Source organism: Microcaecilia unicolor, chromosome 1 (assembly GCF_901765095.1).
Source record: "Microcaecilia unicolor chromosome 1, aMicUni1.1, whole genome shotgun sequence".
In the NCBI taxonomy this organism is placed as follows: Eukaryota; Metazoa; Chordata; class Amphibia; order Gymnophiona; family Siphonopidae; genus Microcaecilia; species Microcaecilia unicolor.
In genome coordinates, this window is record NC_044031.1 from 663855425 (window position 1) to 663877031 (window position 21607).

A 21607-nucleotide genomic window follows, 5' to 3' on the forward strand; every position below is an offset into this window, starting at 1 on the left:
AGGTATGTAGCTTTCGCTATACCCACCAAGGTTTAATTTGTTGGTCACCTTGCCCACATCCTTGCTCTTGCCCCTATGATAGCAGTCTCCTGTTTGCCTCTAGACAAATATGCTGGCTAATAAGCTATATCTTGGAGATTTCAAGGATAACTGCAATGCATACAAAACCTGTTAGAACCACAATTTGTGGAAAATACACCTACAGACCAAATGCCAAATCATAATGGAATTACCCTGTGACTCGATTCTGCAGGTCATTGATCAGCTGCAGTGTGAACAAACTAAATACTTTGCTATGGAAAAGAAGATCCAGTGAACTGGAAAAATAATCTATCTTGTACTTAAGGAACAAGAAAAGGAAAAAGGATTCTATTGCTAATGTAACCTAATTGAGTTGGTATTATAATTAACAGTACCAAGAGAAATTTCAGTAGTGGTCTGTCTACAGGATGCTATGCAGAGCTTGACAGGATTTGACTTATATGACCTGCTGCTTTCCAAGACTATGCTGAAGATTTCTGGTGCATTTAGCCACATCTCTTGGGGCTGGCTTCATAGAATCAATCATAATATGGAGCACTACCTTTCTAACCAGTAACATAATATTAACATTTGCCAATCCTACCATCTTTACAGCTTCTGGAGGAGCAGGCAGTTCAATTTAGGCAGAAGACTTAGGGCCAGATGCACTAAACTTAACGAGCAAATAACGAGCAAGTAGTAAACCCCGGCATGCACTAAAGGCCATTTTCCGACGATGGTAGCAGCTAGTGAAAACGGAATGCAGATGAGCAAATTGTGTAGAAACCCCATTGTAATGAGATGCACTAACCTTTTCCGATTGCCTTAACGCTGTAAAATCTAACGAGAGGTCTGTACCTGTCGTTGGGGCTGCGCGGGATTGAAATGTTACAAAAAAAATCGGGGAAAAAAGTGCTCGACCTGGAAGTCTAACAGCATGTTTAGCTCAGCCCCCCCCCCCCCCCCCCCCCCCCCCCCGAGGTCGTCCTTCTCAATATATTAAAAAAAAAAAGACTAGCTGAGCCTATGGACGTCCTTTATGGACGTCCTTCGCCCCCCCCCCCCCCCCCGAGATCGCCGCCGCTCAAGATCACCACCCATCCCCCCTGCATTGAAATGACAGCTTCCCACAGCCCCAGCCTCCCTGCCATCCGAGGCACCGCCCCCGCTGCCCCCCTTGAGGTCGTCGCCACCACCGCTCCCCCCTCCACCCGCCTTTCCTCCCTGGCCCACCCTCATCTCCAGGGAGGAAAGGAGGGAAGTCCGAAGGGAGGCGATCAGCTGTTGCCTGCTGCAGCGCCTTCACACGGAGGTGAGAGGTGCTGTGAGGGCCCGGCCCGGTGGCAGACGGAGGGAGGTGGGTGGAGGGGGGAGCGGCGGCAGCGACGACCTCAAGGGGGGCAGCGGGGGGGGGCCTCGGATGTCGGGGAGGCCGGGGCTGCGGAAAGCTGTCATTTCAATGCAGGGGGATGGGCGGCGATCTCGAGCGGCGACGATCTCGGGGGGGGGGGGTGCGAAGGACGTCCATAAAGAACGTCCTTGGCATGCGCAAATCAGCCAGCATAACGCTTGGCTGCTCTGCGCATGTTCGACCGGCCGACTGTTTAACGATGGAATAGAGAATGCAAGTGAGCTACAACGAGCAGCTCATTTGCATTCCTATTCCTTGATGCATGCCCGTTCCTTACCGATTCGCTAAGGGAATCGGTAAGGGAAGGGCTCTAACGATTGTTTAGTGCATCTAGCCCTTGATCTCTTCAGTCCTCACTGATGAATAGAAAAGTTTTCAGGCTGTCAGAAACTGTATAACATCACAAAAGCCAGCAAAACACTTGCAAGGAGCTTAACAGTATGTAAAGGGGGGAAGGTAAAGGTCCAGAGCAAGGAAGCTCAATGGACACACACACCCCTATTTTCTCACATACCAACCTGAGTGTTACAAGTTTTTTTTCAGGCAAACTGTATTCATGTACTAGTTAATAATAAAAACTTTTCATCTAAAAGAGTGCTGTTTTAAGTGATAATGCTAGTGGCATTCCTTGTTTTGTTCTCATAACAAATTTTGTAGACTGATTTGCACAGCAATGTCCATGTCTCCTCTGTTTGCACTTGATACTTTGGAAAGAGTTTTGGAACAGTAGGATATTTAAAAACAACTAACTAGTGAACTGCAAGTTAAATTACAAACACTAAATGTAGTTATGCAGTCAGAGTGATGAGACAACAAAAAATAATAATAATGGCAGTAGAACTAGTCATCTGTTTTGCTGCGTTAAACTATCAGTATGTAAACACATGCTTTGCAAATAAATTAGTAATGTTTTGGCTAAGACAACTATGTTGAAGTTCAAATTATAGTGATAGCCCTTGTGACGCCTTTCAACTAGCAACTCTTCTAGCCTCTGTTTATAGTGTTTCTGAGCAGCATAGTGTTTTTTTTGCTGTTGTTTTTTTTTTAATTCTGGGAACAAATTAGAGACATATTTTCAAAGCACTTGGACTTACAAAGTTACTTAGTAACCTATGAAGCTTTTAAGTCTACGTGCTTTGAAAATGAGCCCCAAAGTAATTCAAGAAGAAAAAGCTTGCTGAAAAAATCTTATTTGCCTCTTATTCTAGTTGCATTATAAATGAAAGCAACTGTCAGTTATATTATGGTAGAAGATTCTTTGTAAGAACACTTACCTATAAAGAAAGAAAAACATGAGAACTATTATTATTATTATTATTAGCCAGTTCTGCTGTTTGGCAGTTTTTTTTTATTTCAGCAATGATCTACAAACTGGGCTAAGAAAAATTCATAGATGTTCTAATCGTTCCTTAATTTGAATTAAATACAAAACTGTTTTACTATATAGTATTAGAAAAACACAGATTAGTAGAGCTTGCAAGTTAACAGTTTGCCAAATACAGTAACTCAATCTGCATATCTGTCAGAGAAAAGATATAAAAAGAAGATAAATCCACTCATTCATTTGTTGTTGGATATTATTTCTCTTGCCATATCTGATCTTTATTTCTTCTTCTTTTATGTCTTTGAAGGTTGATTCTCCATATAGAAGACCAGCTTTAAACCGAGTGTTGCACAGAAGACACAACTAGTGGACCAAGCTTCTACAATGCTTTGAACCGTGGGTATCATATTGCATAGTGCTCTGAAAAAATGTCAGCGTGCAACACCTTCACTGAGCACGTCTGGAAACCTGGCGAATGCAAGAACTGCTTCAAACCCAAAAGCTTGCATGAACTGCCTCCACCCTCTGAGAAGGATCGCCTTTCCCATGGCAGTGTAAAAACCAATGCCAACCACCGTGTCAGGAATACAGGCAGCTTCCGTCCCCCTGTAGCAAAGAAACCAACCATTGCCGTGAAACCTACCATGATGGTCATCGATGGACAGGGTGTCTGTGGTGAGATCAGCTCTCTTGAGCACTCTGAAAACAAGCAGGTCACTGTTGGATGGAACCGGAATAGAACTATTTTTAATAAGAAACCACTTAACAATAATAATGAAGATGAGATTGAAGGATATAGCCACATACATAGGCCTTATGGCAATAATGACAATGTAGGAAAGATGCCCACTAACAAAAATAATGGATTAACTGAAGTACTGAAAGAAATTGCAGGTTTGGATACCACACCACAGTTAACAGGAAATGAAATGAATGCTAGAGAATCCTTCTTGGGAAGAATCAACAATTGCTACAAGCGGTCATTGGAACGGCAGATTCTTCCAAGTTGCATGGTGGCTGGGATGAAGGATAATCATGAAAAGCATGTTGTTATGAGTGGTAGCACAGAGGTTATTAGTAATGAAGGTGGACGTTTCTGTTACCCAGAATTTTGTAGTGGCGATGAAAGTGAGGATGATGCTTTCAGCAGCATGCAGGAGGAGCATGAAAGTTGGGATGAAAGCGATGAAGAACTGTTGGCTATGGAGATTCGTATGAAGGGGCAGCCTCGCTTTGCTAACTTCAGGGCCAATACCCTGTCTCCTGTGAGGTTTTGTGTAGACAAAAAGTGGAACACTGTGCCATTAAGGAACAAATCTCTTCAAAGGATTTGTGCAGTAGATTATGATGATAGTTATGATGAGATTTTAAATGGTTATGGAGAGGATAATGTAATACCCTATTGCCAAGAAAGCATGCAGAGTATAGTTTCTTCAGATTCTACATCCCCAGACTCTTCTGTTACTGAGTCATCTCGTTCTGGTACAGCCAGCAGCTCATCCCAGAAATTGTGCAATGGAGGGCTTTCTCCAGGCACTCCTAAAGATGAGATAGTAATAGAGCCAGATTATGAGAGTTTGAGTAGTGATCGGCAGGAAAAAGATGCTTCAAAGATTTGTGGAAGTACTCCAAAGACTCTGGAAGCACATAAGGCAGTGCTTGCACTGAGATTGGAGGAGAAAGATGGAAAGATTGCTGTACATACTGAGAATCAAGCTAGGAACAAAACTTCTACTGATATGGGTGGGCAAACAGTGACTGTGAGCATTGTGCCTGTTGATGAACAGCCCATTCCGTATAGGGTAGTGAATTTAGACCAGCCAGTGTGCAGGCCCTATACTGTAGTAGATGTGTCAGCAGCCATGATTAATGAATGCCGGGAGGATCAAACAGAGAATTCAAAATCAAAAAGCACATCAACTACTCCAAGCACTCCAGGAACACCAGTTAAATCAATAGCCTTTGGACAAGTCAATACTGATCTAAAGAAGTCCAGTGTTATTCGATATCAGGAAGTATGGACCTCTAGTACCAGTCCACGACAAAAGATACCCAGGGTTGAATTAATGACTAACAATTTAGGACCTGTGGTTCCTCCAAGAAAGAGCAGCCATAAATCTGCTCCAACTTCACCTACAAACATTTCTTCGAAAACCATCCCAGTAAAGTCACCAAACTTGTCCGAGATAAAGTTCAACAGCTACAACAATGCTGGTATGCCACCTTTCCCAATTATCATTCATGATGAACCTGCATATGCAAAGAGTTCAAAAAATGCTATCAAAGTACCAATTGTAATAAATCCAAATGCATATGATAATCTGGCCATCTACAAGAGTTTCTTAGGGACCAGTGGAGAGTTGTCTATCAAAGAAAAAACTAGCAGTGTTATAAGCCACACCTATGAAGAAATAGAGACTGAAAACAAAGAGTCTAATATTACCCCTACCAAACTTGCAGAGTTTGCCCAGGCCAAAGGGGTCACCAGCAGCCCAGAACGCAAACTAGGATCTGTAGCTCAAAAGGTTCAAGAATTAAATAGTTGTCTGAGTAGAAGTCAGACCTCACCACAGAGGAGTCTGAGTTCTAGCCACAATTCCCCAATAGGAGTCCCCAAAACTACTCCAGAATCATCTGTAAAGATAGATGACATAAAAGAACCTTCAATTTCATGTAGTAATAATAGGGAGAATGCACACACAGTACTTTCTCAGATAGTGGCTTCAATCCAACCTCCGCAGTCTCCTCCAACAACTCCTAAGTCTAGCACCAAAGCCTGCAGTGTAGAGGAACTGTATTCCCTACCCCCAGACATAGATACCACTAAGAATACTCTGATACGTCCCAAATCTCTTTTTTCATCACAGTCCGTTGGAGGAGCAGAGACCCAAAAACCCATAGAATGTTCTACTAATGCACAGAAGGAGACATTTTCATCAAAAACAGTTACTATTCACTCCGCAAAGCCAGATACAGGCATCTGTAATTCTACCACAAGCCCCAAATCCGAACAGGCACCTCCTTTTCCCCCACCTCGTTCTACATCCTCACCATACCATGCTAGTAACATGTTGCAAAAACATTTTAGCAATTGGGCAAAACCTACCAATCCCACTCGGTCAACAGAGGCAGAGTCAGTCCTGCATTCAGAAACCCGGCGGGTAACTGATGCCAAACCTAAACGCTGGATATCCTTCAAGAGCTTCTTTCGTCGCAGGAAGACTGATGATGATGAAGAAAGGGAAAGAGCACGAGAAAAGGGTAAACTGGTAGGGCTAGATGGGACTGTGATCCATATGCTTCCTCCACCCCCAGTACAACGTCACCATTGGTTTAGTGAAACCAAAACAGAAGCCAGTGAGAAGCCATCCATTGTGTTCGTGTACAGATGTGAGTCTGCAGTGACTGAACCGAGTGGAGAGACTAGCAAAGTTGGCAGTGATGCTCTGGTTGGAAAAGTGTTGGAAAAAGCAGTAACTAACCTGAAATCTGCAGAAGAGTTGGAGCAACAGAATTTAAGCCATTCTTCACCACCTCGGACTCCCAAGAAAATGATCAGGTAAATCACTTAATCTGTTTCCTGTTTTACAATACTTGATTTGTTTTGTTTACCGTCTACTATTTTTTTTTCTAAATTATAGAGGGATTTTAAAAACGTGTCAATATATCATTTAATAGGGTCTAATCAAAATGGCTAATCATATCCATAACAAAAGGACAGGAAACCCTCCTTGCATAGCCAGACACCCAATTTTGGATGAGTCTGGGCCCAAGGTGGGTGGGCAAAAGAACCTGCCCTCATTTGATTCAGTCTCTTCCTCTCCTGCCCGCCTGCATGCCATATGGTCACTCAATCCCCCCCCCCCCCCCCCCCCCCCCCGGGCATACCTTTTAAATAGCAGATCTTCACCACTAGAGAGTACTGACTGATATACACTGCTCATGCTGGCCCCACAGCCAACCCTCTGATGCAAGTTCCTGCTTCCACATATGAGGGGCCATGCACCCATCCTGGTCTGTATTCTTTTGAGCTGAAAAAAAAAATAAATCAGAAAAGCATGCAGAACATTGTTCATGAAATTCTTTCCAACTCCTGTGTATGTACGTATATGTCAGCCCTAGAGGAAAGAGGTTTAGCACAGTTTGAATGGAGCGGTACCCAAATATTCCATTGTTTTGGAAGAATGCTAAAATGAAACTTGTGTTACCGTATCTAATAATTAGATGTCACAGTCAAAGAATGGATTTTATAGTTTAGCCACAGAGGGTCAGATGCACAAAACCAACCGTACCAGCAATGAGCGATATTGACTTGTTCTAGCCGGTTTAGCGAGCACAGTATTCAGTGAGAAATACACTAAGGGGTTCTGCATGCTTTTTACTGTTTGCAGTAGCAACCAATGAGAATCCTATGCAAATGTATTCCAGTGAGCTGATTTTGTATTCCAGTGCGCATTCTTGGAGCTCTGCTGACTGCAACTCAGGCAAGATCCTTTCTTCCACCAGGGCTAATTACCACATTGGTGTTTGTAATTTGGAAGGTGCTCTTGAATCAGCTGACATGCCATACTGGGGAGAGAACTCTTAGGTTTTAATATGCAGGAAGCTGCTACCCTCTTCAAGCAGCACCCAGTCCTCTTAAAACTCTCTCCAGTCCCACTTCTGACCCAGCATTCTCTTCTAGGAGGTTTTACAGCAGAGGGCAGTAGAAATCCTATTACTTTCGTAGTCATAAGTATCCTCCACCCTCCCACCCCTCTCAGTCAACTCAGGGATCTTGCTCTTGTACTAGACAGCTGAGGGCCCAAAAGTCCCATCCAGCTCCATAGTCAAAACCAGAGATGGGGTTTTGATTGTCTCCAGCAGAGCATAGCTTTATTCCCCGTAGCCACCCTGGACAGCCTTCCAGTAGGAGGTATTACTACTACTTATTACTTCAGGTATTAGCGGGCTATAAGTCAAATAACTATATTTGTAACTAAAGCTTTTTGCACCAAGATGACTCCTTATAACATCAGACCAGTGGGTTCTCAAAATAGTCTGAAAAACTTACTCTATGCAGTTCGAGTCCGTTTTTCTAAATTGCCCACTGAGAGCATGAAAGTGAAGCTCTGAACATCAGAAATTGCTTACCAAAGAACTCTTTTCCCTCCTACAGGCCAGTGCAGTCAAGCCCATTCTACTGTAGGAAAGAGGGCAGAGTCGCATGCGCTGTGAACACGCCTCCAGTGTGTTCCCTGGCAACTTTTACACCCCAGGGGCTTTATTGGTTTTATGTGCATGTATGAAAGCCGCAACATGCTACAGCTTTTCTTTTTTGTTCCAATGTTACAATCACTGGGTTGTATTTTAATTTTAGTTTTACCGAGGTCACGTGACGCTATGCACAGGAGCGGACGTTAGTTACTTCGCTCCTGCCAACTCCTCGAGAACCTTGCGGATAAACAGCAGAAATTCGTGCGACCCCCGACCCATTCTACCAGGATAACCTGGAGGGAAGCTTTAAGATCAGCCAGACCTGGCGGCGAGACTCAGTGGCGGCGAAAACGCTCAGAAAAGACGAGAAAAACCGGCCGACAGATGACAAGATGGCGGCCCCGGCTAGTCCGTCTTCCTCCCAGGTCAGCTCGATGTGAACGGCTGAAATAGTTGTGGAGGTCACTAATGCACTGGAAACAATATTAGAAAACAAGCTGGGTTCGCTGGAATCGAAACTGGAAACACTGCATAATAATGTCGCGCAAATTAAGGAAGACATGGCGTCCTACCAACAGCGGACAAACGATATAGAAGGCCGCGTGGCTAAAATGGAGGCCAGCCATAGTGAGATGGAAAAACAATTATCCCAATACGCCGACAAAATTGAAGATCTCGAGAACAGGTCGAGACGCAACAATCTTCGCTTGGTAGGCGTAGCAGAAGATCGAGGAGACCGTGATCTGAGAAGCTATTTGGAAAATTGGCTCACTAAAGAACTGGACCTTCCGCAGGAGCTGGGCCCTTTAAAAATCGAGAGGGCACATCGGCTGGGACCAAAACAAACTATTGCAACAAGACCCAGGGTGATTATTTGTCATGTACTAAATTTTGCACATAAAACGGCTATTCTGCAGGCGCTGAGAGGCGGGAGAGAACTGCGTGTTGGAAACCAGAAAATACTCTGCTTTCAAGATTATTCAGCCGGAGTTGCTGCTAGGAGAAAGCAGTTCTCACCTGTTTGTTCTGAACTAGTGCAGCGCAAAATTCCGTTTGCTTTATTATATCCAGCGAAGCTGCGCATAGTGCACAAGTTGGAGACAAAGTTTTACACTACAGCAGAAGAAGCCCATGCCTTTATAAAAGATTTGGAGACACCTGGAGCAAGCTGAAAAGAGTTGTTAAGCTTAAATTGATGCCTATAATCAGTAGTCAAACGTTTAGCGAAGCGGCAGTGAAACAATGCAGATTTGTATATGTTGCAGCAGAGTGGATTGGTGAATTGATCTATAGCAACATTTTGAGAGGGTTTGCTGCTGCAGAAAAAGGTCGGTGGCTGGGGAAGTAACCAGAACTTCAAGAGAGAGAAACCCATCTTCCATGCAGTTTTCTGGCTCCCAGCTGAAACGGCTCATCAACTCAGGAACATTTGATATCAAGTGACTGGTTGCTTATAAGATCTAAAGCAGTAGTAAGAGAGACCAAGTACATTTGAAATATGTTGTGTTTCTATTTGTTATGTTCACTGTTTAGAGTAAATAATGTTGTTAGCAATGTTTTTGGTTCCCAGAATGGGGTGAAATGGAAAAATAAGGGAGTGAAAATAGTGGTTGGCAGAGGCTGTCCTGGTTTTCTGGGTAATAATGGCAAGGGGGTCATTGGCTGATGATTGGTGGATGGGGGGCGGTTGCATGAAAAATTTGATTAGTTGACTATCAGGGGGTAGAGGAGGGGCGTTCGAAGTGACCTGTATCCCATAGGGATAGGAGGGGGAAAAGGGGGGATTCTGGAGGGGATTTGGGTGGGGGGATGGGATTGGGAGGGTGGGAGTGTAAAGGAAGGTATAATAAGGAAGTTAGCTTCGGGGCATGAATGGAAAGAAGTAGGAGTAGACTGGGGTTTAGACTGTAAAGATGAGACAAGGAAAATTTTGTTCTATTACTGGAAGTTAAGGAGTGACAAGAGACACGAGGGAAACATCAGTGGTTTGTGGAAGAGGGGCCGGAGGCTGGGCTGGCTCCTCATGTTAGATAAAAGATTCATCTGGCTTAATACTCTTAAACACTGTGAGAGGGATGCTTAAGATTGTTACTGGAACGTGGGGGGTATACACTCCCCAATAAAAAGATCAAAAATTTTACAGTATTTACAGCGCATTAGAGCGGATATAGTATTCCTCCAGGAAACACATCTGTCTGGACAAGAACATGCTAAGCTAGCGAGGTGGTGGGTGGGAGAATGTGTGGCTTCAGCAGCCATGGGTCGAAAGGGTGGTGTGGCAATACTCATTCGAAAGGGGGTGGCTACACAGCTTACTAACATAGTGCAAGACCCTGAGGGGCGCTTTGTCTTTGGAACAGCTACAGTGGCAAGGCAACAGGTGAGGCTCGGTAGCATTTATGCCCCAAATCAGCTCGACCTCCAATTTTATAAGAAATTGGGGACGATTCTAACGAATGTGGCACCCACCCCCTTGGTGCTAGGAGGTGATTTTAACACGGCTTGGGACCCCACTTTAGATAAATCTAATCCTCCGACTGGACCAGGGACTAGAAAACACGCGAAGGGATTGCCTGATTTTTGTTCATTATTAGACCTTATTTATGTGTGGAGGACCTTGCACCCTCTTGATAGGGAATATACACATCAGTCCAGAGCACACAATACTTCTTCCAGGATTGATTATTTGTTGACCTCTAGAACAGCCTTTTCAGATATAGGGGAAGTCGAGATTGGTCCCTGTGTGATCTCTGACCACGCCGCAGTCTGGATGACATGGAATGGCGGGGGCCAGAAGGAGGCAAAAGGGGGGTGGTCTTTCCCTAGCTACCTTTACAAGGATGTGCATTTTCGGGAATATTTGTTAACCAAATGGGGTGAATACTCACATTTTAATGCAGCACCAAATGTAGATGCCACACTTCTGGGAAGCGGCAAAGGCCATTCTAAGAGGGGACATAATAAACTATGTTAGTCACCACAAGAGAGCTAGAGATAGGGAAATCCTTCGATTGGAAAAACAATTGCTGGGTTTGAGGAAACAATTTAGTGTGAACCCGATACCAAGGGTTCGACAAGATATAGTAGCTGCCCAATGCGCTTTGAACTCATTGATACACGAACGTGCAGTTAAATCCCATACGTATTATAAATTTCATCTTTATAAATTTGGTAACAAGGGGGGCAAGATGTTGGCTCGTTTAATTGCTCCTAGGCACACTTCTAAACAAATTCTAACTATTAGTAATGATAAGGGGCAATTGCTTCATACTGACAGAGAGATACGTGATGTCTTCCAAAAATTTTTCAAGCAACTGTACAAGTCAGAGGCGGAGAGTGGTCTTAGTGGGGAGCTATACTTAGAAAACATTGCCCTCCCTGGCATTACACAAGCAGATCGTAGGATGTTAAATGCCCCAATAACTGATGACGAGGTGAGCTGGGCAATTGGACATAGTAAGTTGGGTAAGGCCCCGGGCCCAGATGGTCTCAAATTAGAATTCTATAGGATGCTGGGGGATCCGATAGCTCCGTCAATAGCGAAAGCATTTAACAGGTGGGTGGAGGTTGGCCGGCTACCAGAACATCTCAATCTAGCTCAGATTATAGTGCTACCTAAACAACAGGGAGATCCCACTCTGGTGTCTTCTTATAGGCCGATCTCTCTCCTAAATCAAGAGGTAAAACTATTCGCCAAAATTTTAGCTAATAGGTTGAGTAGAGTGTTACCGAGTGTCATTCACGAAGCACAGGTAGGGTTTGTTCAGGGGCGCTCAGTGGCGCGTAATCTGAGAAGCATATTGGCTTCACTAGAGAGATTGGAAACCACTCAAGAATCGGCTATAATGATTAGTTTCGACGCCGAAAAGGCATTTGATCGTATGGAGTGGCCTTATTTATTTACAACCTTAGCCAAATATGGGTTTCAGGGCTGGTTTCAGAGGGCGATCTCTGCATTGTACACGTCGCCTCGAGCCAGGATGTGGGTGAACGGGCTGTACTCAGAAGAGTTTGAAATTTGTCGAGGGACCAGACAGGGATGCCCATTGTCACCTTTTTGCTCCATATCTGGATCCTCTGATCCGAGACATATGCACATGCCCGGCAATTAAAGGAGTTAAATTTGAGCACCAGGAATTTAAGGTGGCGGCATTTGCCGACAACCTGTTAATCATACTCACGAAGCCCTGGGAGACGCTAGCATATCTTTTAGAGATATTTAAAGAATTTGGGTCCTATTCTGGCCTTAAATTAAACTATGACAAGTCTGAAGCGTTGGCTCTTACCGCTGAGACTCGAAGAGCATGGCCGGGACAATTCCAACTAAGATGGGTGGAGGAATCGTTTCGTTATTTAGGTATCCTTCTACCAGCCCGGACAGGGGGGATCTACAGTATAAATATTCAGTGGCTGATAGCTAAGACCAAACAGCAACTGGAGGCCTGGAGAGCTCTGACACTATCACTATCGGGGGCGACTGTGTTTAATTCGCATGGTTATTTTGCCAAGGTGGCTTTATGTGATGCAAACGCTGCCATTGCAATTACTGATGAAGGATATTAGAGTGTTCTATCACATGGTAACGAAGTTTTGTTGGGCGTATAAGAAAGCAAAAATTCGCCAGCAGTTGCTAATGGGAGGGTGGAATCAGGGTGGGTTGGGCCTACCTAATATTAAATATTATAATCTCGCTTGTTTATTGCGACACGTGAGGGACTGGGTATTCTCATCAAACTATCACACACCTATAGAGTTGGAGGAATCACTCTTTAGTCCCTATCAATTGATTTCACTTTTGCAGGGGGATAGATCTTCTTTGCCACAAAGAATGAGAGGTTCGATGCTGTTAGGATCCTTACAGGGGGCCTGGAGATTTTGGGGGAAATTATTGGGTGGAGACCCGCATGTGACAGAATTGCTAACTATACAGGGGAATCCGCACTTTTTACCTGGAATTGAGAATCCAGTATTCCAACATTGGGTGAGACGGGGACTTCATAACTTGGGGGTAGTGGTAGATCAGACTGGAGTGATTAGACCACTGGAACAGCTGATCTCTGAGTCATTAGACTGGGGAGACACTTTTGCCTACTGTCAATTGAAGCACTATGTACAATCCTTAGGGCGTCCCTGAACTACAAATTGGGGGTGAAAATTCAGACACTGTTTGAGGAGGCCGCTGAGGAGGCTCCTTCAATCTCTGGCCTCCAGAAGAAAATATGGTCCTTGGCACCAGCCAGGGATTTGACACAGCTCAGATGGAGATGGGAACTGGATGTGGGATGTGATCTCGCCTCCTGGGATATTATAGCACACCTTAAATGTATTCCGCAAATAATTAGTGGGGCAGGATACAGAGAATGTGCATTTCGAGTCATCCACAGGGCATATTTCTCACAAGTACAATTGTTTAGAGCGGGAGGAATTGGTTCGCCTACCTGTATGAAATGTAATTTAGCTGATAATACACTATACCATGGTTTATGGGAATGTGGGATTATAAGATGTTTTTGGAAATGGGTGGTGGCCTTTCTTTCCTTGATGCTGTCAAGAAGGGTACAGGGCACACCTCAACAGTTGTTGTTGGACTGTCCTGGCTCTCTCAGGGGGCTAAGGGCGGAGGAAGTCCTGCTGTGTAGAAAGCTCTGTTTACTAGCACGTAAATGTATTTTGCAAAAATGGACTGTTCCGGATAGACCTGAATTTTGGCACTGGCGCAAACAGGTGCATCAACTGATGACTTGGGAGGCGCAAGAGGCCAGGGGTTCCTTTAAGCGGAAATCACGTTTTTTAAAGACGTGGAGTCCCTTTATAGCCAAACTCACGCAAAGAGGAAGAAGTCTCATCCTTAACAAACTATGGTTGAGAACCTGGAGACTCCATTGATGCCTTTAGACAGATCATAGGGAGGGGGGAATGGGAGGGTTGGGGGGGAGGGGGAAAAGGGAGGGATGATAAGACTATGTAAAAGTTTGATGTTACTTTAACAAAAGGTTTTGTTATTGACTTTAGAGATATCATTTTGGTGATTGTAATTGTTGCTTAAATGTTGTGGATGTGACATCAATAAAAAATTAAACCATAATTTTAGTTTTTACCACTTCTGAAAGTGGGGCCAGCAAAATTGTAAGGAGCTGGGATAGATGTATTATGAAGCATTTTGTTCACATATTACGCCAATATACCTCAGCCATGGATTTTGGCATTTCTTGCTCATCAAGTTTAATAAGAACTTAATAGAACTTGCTATCCCGTGTATCGATAAAACCAACTAAGCAGCGTACAGACTAATAAAAGGAGAGTAGAGAAAAAGAGAAAGAAGAGGACGACACAGAAAGAAGGGAAAAGGGGGAGAAATACAATAACCATAATAGAATAGAGCAGTAGGGAGAGACATTGGGAGAGGTAATAATCTGAGAGCAAAGTGCTGCCAGAGCCTATGTATGAGGCAGCAAAGGACAATGCAACGCCTCCAAAAAGAGGTGGGTTTTGATATTCTGCAGCTAATCTGTATGTGATTGTCCAGTTGCTAGTATACAGCCTTTCACTCAATCTTGGAATGTTGTTTTGGGCGGCTAGACAAAAGGATAAACTTTACTTCACGGTCTCTAAGCTGCTTGGCAAGAAAACCTGGACTCTCAGTCCATTTGACTTTATTTTCTTCCAGGTGGCCTTTACATGGCTTCTTAGCTATTTATCCAGCATTGTTTTTGTAGGGGTATGGCAAATAAATGAGAAGCTTTTCTCAGGGGTCACATTCCTCTTAAAAATCTGTTGTGTACCAGTACATATTTGACTGGAAATTCTGGATTCCCCAGATTCTTTCCTTGAGGATATTTATCTTTTAGCTTTTTCCACAACTTTAATGGAATACAGATGCCCTAAATGTAATTTTTTTTTTAATAGTGAAGTCTTCAGCCTTGTAAAGAGCACTGATTTTATTTTCTTGATTTAATGTTAGACTTTCTCATTGTTTTATCTGAGATTTTATTATTTTAAGACCATCAGAGATATGATTTAATTAATATCCTGCTTGTCACAAAGGCAGCATCCCAGTGGTTACAACAAAAATTATAATGACAAAAAAATATATATACAGTGCACTCCATTTAAGTGCACGTCGGATAAGCGCATGCTCTGTTTAACTGCATGCAGTACTTTGGTCCCGTTTTTGGCGCCATCAATTTATATGGGGACAAACTTCGGTTTAGAGCACCACTGATAAGTGCAAGATTCGCTTATATGTATGGTTTAAGACCGCTTCTCTGCAGGAAAGACTCTGCATAAGCGCGTGCACGAAATATGGAAGCCAATTGGCGCTTGACAACCAATGAGATTTCAAATTTACCGCCCCTTTAACTGCCGCAGGCAGAATAAGCGAAAGAATGTTGTTAGAGTGTACACTAGAGGAGTCGTCATCGCGCAACTATAAGACTTTAACACTGGCTGAACGAATACAAGTTCTTAAAAAATTAGAAAACAAAGTCAAGTATCTATTGCTGAAGAATATGGTGTCAATCCCAGTCAAATTTCACGTATCTTGAAGCAGAAAGACCAGCTTTTGGAAGACTGGCAAAGCAATACAAATCCACAACGGAAATGAAAACGGGCGGAAAAAGCTAAGGAGGTAGAAGATGCTCTTCTTCGCTGGTTTTCTCAAGTCAGGAGCAGACAGTTTCCTGTCAGTGGTCTACTGCTTATGGAGAAAGCTAATCAGCTAGCTGAAAGTCTTGGACTAACTGAATTCAAAGCCACTGTTGGATGGTTGGAAAGATGGAAGGAGAGGAACAACATAAAATTCAAGAAACAGCATGGTGAAAAACAAGATGCTGATGTTTTGGTGATGAAAATTGGGTTGTTTCAGTTCTTCCTACCATCTAGTTTGCACCTCGTGACATTTTCAATGCTGACGAAAACGGTCTCTACTGGAACACTTGCATTCAAACAAGCCGAAACTACAGGAGGTAAAACAAGCCAAAACTACAGGAGGTAAAACGTCGAAGGACCGACTGACGATCCTCCTTTGCTGCAATATGGATGGGAATGAGAAGTTGGAACCACTCATCATTGGAAAGAGCAAACAGCCTCGTTGCTTCAAGAATGGTAAGCGACTTCCTGTGTCATACAAGGCTAACGCAAATTTATGAATGACTGGAGAAATTTGGAAGCAGTGGCTAAAGAAGTTAGACACTAGAATGCAGGCACAAAAGCATCAGGTTTTGTTGCTTTGTGATAATTGTGCTGCACACAGTGATGATGTCAGGCTGTCTAACGTCAAGGTGGTCTTCCTGCCACCAAACACTACCTCTCTGATCCATAATGCAATACCATTTGTAATTCTGTTACCCGGAAATGGCAACCGCCATTATGGCAAATGTAAGCCACATTGAACCTGCAAATCGGTGGGAAAATGTGGGATACAAATGCTACAAATAATAATAATAATCCCCATAATCTATAACCCGTCTAGAAAACCCTGGACTAAGAAGTACCCTAATTATAATGTCAGATATCTGTTAGCCAATGCCAGAACATTCCGTCCGTCAGAACACTATTATGATTACAGACCAGAACCAGATGACTAACATTCGACGGCCTAAAAAACCTCACTACCTTTCGCAATTATCCAAACAATTCTCCCTTTGGAACACGTGTCTCAACTCACTCCTGTTCCTGCCATTTATATCAACGCCAGGTCTGTGGGGAACAAGGCACTTTTACTCAGGGATCTGCTAGAATCTTCAGATCTGGGCTTTCTGTTTATCTCAGAAGTTGATAGTCCAGTACTGCCCCACGTCTACCCACCTGGTTATGGTATTCTTCATTCTGCAAGACAAGGTAAAAAAGAAGGCGGACTTGCTCTTTAAGAGATTTTTCCACGTGTCTTTAGTTCTGGGGTTTTCCCTGAACTGGAATACATGCTGTGCAAATTCTACAATGATTCAAAAGAGGTAAATTGCCCTGCTTCTCATTTACCGGCATCCTGTACTTGGAAAATGATGTAGACACCAATGTCCACAACTTCAAATCATTCTTGAAGGACTACGAGCTAACTACATTCTCTGAGGGTGCAACTCATGAAAAAGGCCATATGTTAGACTTCATGACTTCCTATCCTAATAGCTTGATTCGCTTATTCAAATGGAAGCCAGTACCATGGTCTGACCATTTTGAACTGGATTTCACCATTGATATCTGTATGTCAAGCTTAACCAGACACAAGTCATCCAAACTCATCTCCACCAGAGGTAAAATCAGTGAGGCCATTTTCTGGTCTGATGTAACAGATTCCCTCACTACTGCATCTCCTACGCATGATTCAATCAGATCCCACTGGGACACCAAGGTGAAGGCCATACTAGACAAAATTGTTTCATTTATCACCAAAAAGGTCAAGATATCCAGAAGTTTGCCAAAGTTTACAGAGGAACTACCCATCCTAAAAAAGGAATGCCGACACCTAGGTAAAGGTGGATAAAGGTGAGTCGGTCGAAATTGTGTATCTGGATTTTCAAAAGGCGTTTGACAAAATACATCATGAAAGACTCCAGAAGAAATTAGAAAGTCATGGGATAGGCGGTAGTGGCCTATTGTGGATTAAAAACTGGTTAAAAGATAGAAAACAGAGAGTAGGGTTAAATGGTCAGTATTCTCAATGGAGAATGGTAGATAGTGGGGTTCCCCAGGGATCTGTGCTAGGACCACTGCTTTTTAATATATTTATAAATGATCTAGATATGGGAGTAACTAGTGAGGTAATTACATTTACTGACGACACAAAGTTATTCAAAGTTGTTTAATCACAAGAGGATTGTGAAAAGTACAAGAGGACCTTATGAGACTGGGAGACTGGGCATCTAAATGGCAGATGATGTTTAATGTGAGCAAGTGCAAAATGATGCATGTGGGAAAGAGGAACCCGAATTATAGCTATGCAATGCAAGGTTCCACGTTAGTCACCAACCATGAAACTTATCTAGACGTCATTGTTGATGATACATTGAAACCCTCTGCTCAATGTGCAGCGGTGACTAAGAAAGCAAATAAAATGTTAGGAATTAGGAAAGTATTGGAAAACAAAACTGAGACTGTTATAATGCCTTTGTATCACTCCATGGTGCAACCGCACTTTGAATCTGTTTGCATTTCTGGTCACCGCATCTCAAAAAAGATATGGAGGCATATTTTCAAAGCACTTTGGGAGGCTAAGTTCCATAGGTTTCTATGGAACTTTGGGAGGCTAAGTGCTTTGAAAATGAGCCTGATAGTGAAATTAGAAAAGGTATAGAGAAGGGTGACGAAAATGATAAAGGGAATGGGACGACTTCCCTATGAGGAAAGGCTAAAGTGGCTAGGGCTCTTCAGCTTGAAGAAGAGACAGCTGAGGGGAAATACGATAGAGGTCTATAAAACACTGAGTGAAGTGGAACAGGTAGATATGAATTGCTTGTTTACTCTTTCCAAAAATACTAGGACTAGGGGGCACACAAGCTACTAAGTTGTAAATTTAAAACAAATCTGTGAGTATTTCTTCACTCAACAAGTAATTAAACTCTGGAATTCATTGCCAGAGAATGTAGTAAAAGTGGTTAGTTTAGCAGGGTTTTAAAAAGGCTTGGATGGCTTCCTAAAGGAAAAGTCCATAGACCGTTATTAAAATGGACTTGGGGAAAATCCACTGCATATTTCTAGAATAAGCAGCATAAAATATATTGTACTTTTTTGGGATCTTGCCAGGATGCTAGGCTTGATGGACCTTCGGTCTGTCCCAGTATGGCTGTACTTATGTAGAGAAGCAATGGAGAAAGAACTACTGATAAATCCAAATGGAAGTCAGCCTTCAGAAACTACAAAAAGAAGGTAGCTGACTCAAAACGCCAATACTATAGCAGCCTAATGGGTCAAGATGATCTTGACAACAAAAAAAACTTTTCTCCTTAGTTAAAACACAAGCTTCCACTAATAAAGATGATCATTCACAGAAAATATGTCCCCACTGCCCAAGACCTAACTGATCATTTCTCCAATAGGATTCTCCAAATTAGGTCTGTACTATCTAAAGCTACACCAACAGAGGAAATTGGTCCAACCCATAGCTCAACATTAATCGCCGGAGATCCTATAACCCAAGGACTCAAAACTGGGAATCTTTTCAGCTACTAACAGTTGAAGGTGTAAGATCAGTGCTTTTAAAATGCTCCTGAGCCAACTGCTCCCTGGATCAATGCTCAAAACGCCTACTCAAATCCATCCTTATGGAAGTAGTAAACTGGCTACTCGATAATCTCAATGAGCTGTTAAAAACTGGTTCTCTTCCTTCTGACATGGGCAAAATTGTTCTCACTCTACTACTGAAGGGATCTGGGCTAGATGTAACATTGCCTGCAAACTTCCGTCCAGTGGCAAGCATACCTCTTTTTACTAAAGTATTAGAAACCTACATTAGCAAATATCTCTCTTTATATCTGGAAAAATTTTCTATTTCACACTGGTCACAATTTGGCTTCAGATCGTCACATAGTACAGAAACATTGCTGCTAGTTCTAACTATGTCAAACAGCATCTATGCAAAAGTGACCAAGTAATTATTCTTCATTTCGATATATTGGCAACGTTTGATGCAGTTGACCATATATTACTACTCAAACGCCTGGATCAGGTAGGAATAACAGGGACTGTGTTCAAATGGTTCAGCAAATTCCTTTCCAATTGAAGTTATTCTGTCAAGCAAAATAACCAACTTTCCAACTTCAGATCTCCTAACTGTGGGGCCCCGCAGGGATCTCCCCTCTCACCTATCCTGTTCAATCTCTTTGTCACTCCTTGCCTCAATGCAACTCAGTCTGTAGCAAGTGGTATGACTGCTGTCAGCACCTAGGCCATGGCCAATAAACTGAAATTGAATGCGCAAAAAAACAAGGTCTTGTGGTTCCAAAATCAAGGAGTTGAGGTCCCATCATCTGTATCCATGACCAATGGTCAAATTTTTACAATCGAATCTTAAACCAGAGTACTAGGGGTCTTGTTTGACTCTTCACTCACCTTCACCTCCCATATTAACCAACTATGGAAGAAAACGCTATTCAAAATGAGACAGCTACACTAGTCGGATCATTCTTCGACCAAAAAGCCTTCGCACTACTAGTTCAAATGTTAGTCCTACCTCACTTGGATTACAGTAATGTTCTATTTCTTGGTATTAAGTGTCAATATCAGAAAAAAAACTGCAGATCATACAGAATACAACTGCTAGACTAATATACAGATTGGATAGATATACCAGTGTTTCAACTCATCTAAACAAACTGCACTGGCTTCCCATAGCAGAAAGACTCAGGTTCAAAGCTGCTTGCTTAGTTTTTCAAATTCTACAGGGCTTGACCTCTGAATTGCTGACTAAGACCACTTCGCTATGTCTGGTCCATTCTAACAGACTGAACAACAATTGATGCTAGTATCACCATTCCAAAAGACAATTAGAAATCAGAAGAATTTAAGCTCCCTATTCCCCGTTCTTGGAGTCAAAATATGGAACTCTCTACCTATTCCCATCAGAACAGAAAACGGCTACCTCAACTTCAGGAAGAGGCTAAACCTTTCTCTTTTCAAAGACTGCTTCATAACAATCCATCGTGACTTCTATCTCCTAGTATCACATTATCCTTTCCTTATTGTTTTTAGTCTCATGCATTAATCTAATGGTCTCTAATGTTTCTCAGACCTCACACTAGCACTATTTGCTTTTGTCTTACCTAGAATGTAAACTGGACTGAACTCTGGAAAGGGGATGTTAGCGATATGCAAGAATTGATTTGAATTTGAAGCCCAATTGTGTCCTGAAGTGCATATATATATCTCGGAAACATGCCCATGACCCACCTATACTTCACACATGTTTGTGCCCCCTTGCACTTGTACTAAATGATTTTGGTGTATATGTAATAGTAGCAGCATTGAAGCATAGAATAGCACCTAGCACTTATACACAAAATTGCCAGTTAGTGGTACCAATCACATTCTTAAGTTCTATTATTCTATAACTTAATTGCACAATTGGTTCCAATTTATAGATTTGCCCTGTAAGTCTTCAGCTTCTTCTTGAAATGTGAATAACTTGATTTCTCCCTCATTCCCAATAAAAGTAGATCCCAAAGCTCTGACCTTATGTAACTAAATGCAAGCTCAAGTGAATCTGCCACAAAGGAGGCAAACTCTGAAGGCTCTGTTGAGAGGGTTGAAAGGATCTATTGGAACATTCCTGCAGTCTAGAAGCTAAATGCACAGAAAATTCTTTGTAGACACTCTTGTAAACCAAGCAGAGAACCTTAAACTGATCACTCAACTTCACCAGTAGCCAGTGTATGTGATATGTGCCTGATCACGTTTGTGGGGTTTTATTACAAGGTGCACAGATGTATTTTCTAACAGTGGAACTTGGAGTCTTTTCATCTTGGTTCTCATAAGGGCCAAATAAAGAATGTTAGAATTATGGTAACCAGGGCACAAATTTGGGCACTCAGAGGCAAGATGGCGTCCTGAGCAGAAGCAAGTACCTAAGCTCTTGAATCGTCATGAATTGTCAGCAGGAGCGTTTTTTTCTCTCCCCGTTTACATGTGGAAAAGAAAAGGGAAGTCCAGGGGGCAGGCCTCCTTAA

The 21607-nt window shown here is 42.7% G+C and overlaps 1 protein-coding gene across 1 annotated transcript in view; it reads left to right on the forward strand.

Annotated features, from left to right (window-relative positions):
- PEAK1 (pseudopodium enriched atypical kinase 1) overlaps nucleotides 1-21607 on the forward strand; it is a 393758-nt gene that overhangs the window by 299594 nt on the left and 72557 nt on the right. Inside the window, exon 4 of the mRNA XM_030186920.1 lies at nucleotides 3064-6315. Coding sequence (XP_030042780.1) covers nucleotides 3185-6315 — 3131 coding nt within the window. The 5' untranslated portion in view covers nucleotides 3064-3184. The remainder of the gene's footprint in view (nucleotides 1-3063; nucleotides 6316-21607) is intronic.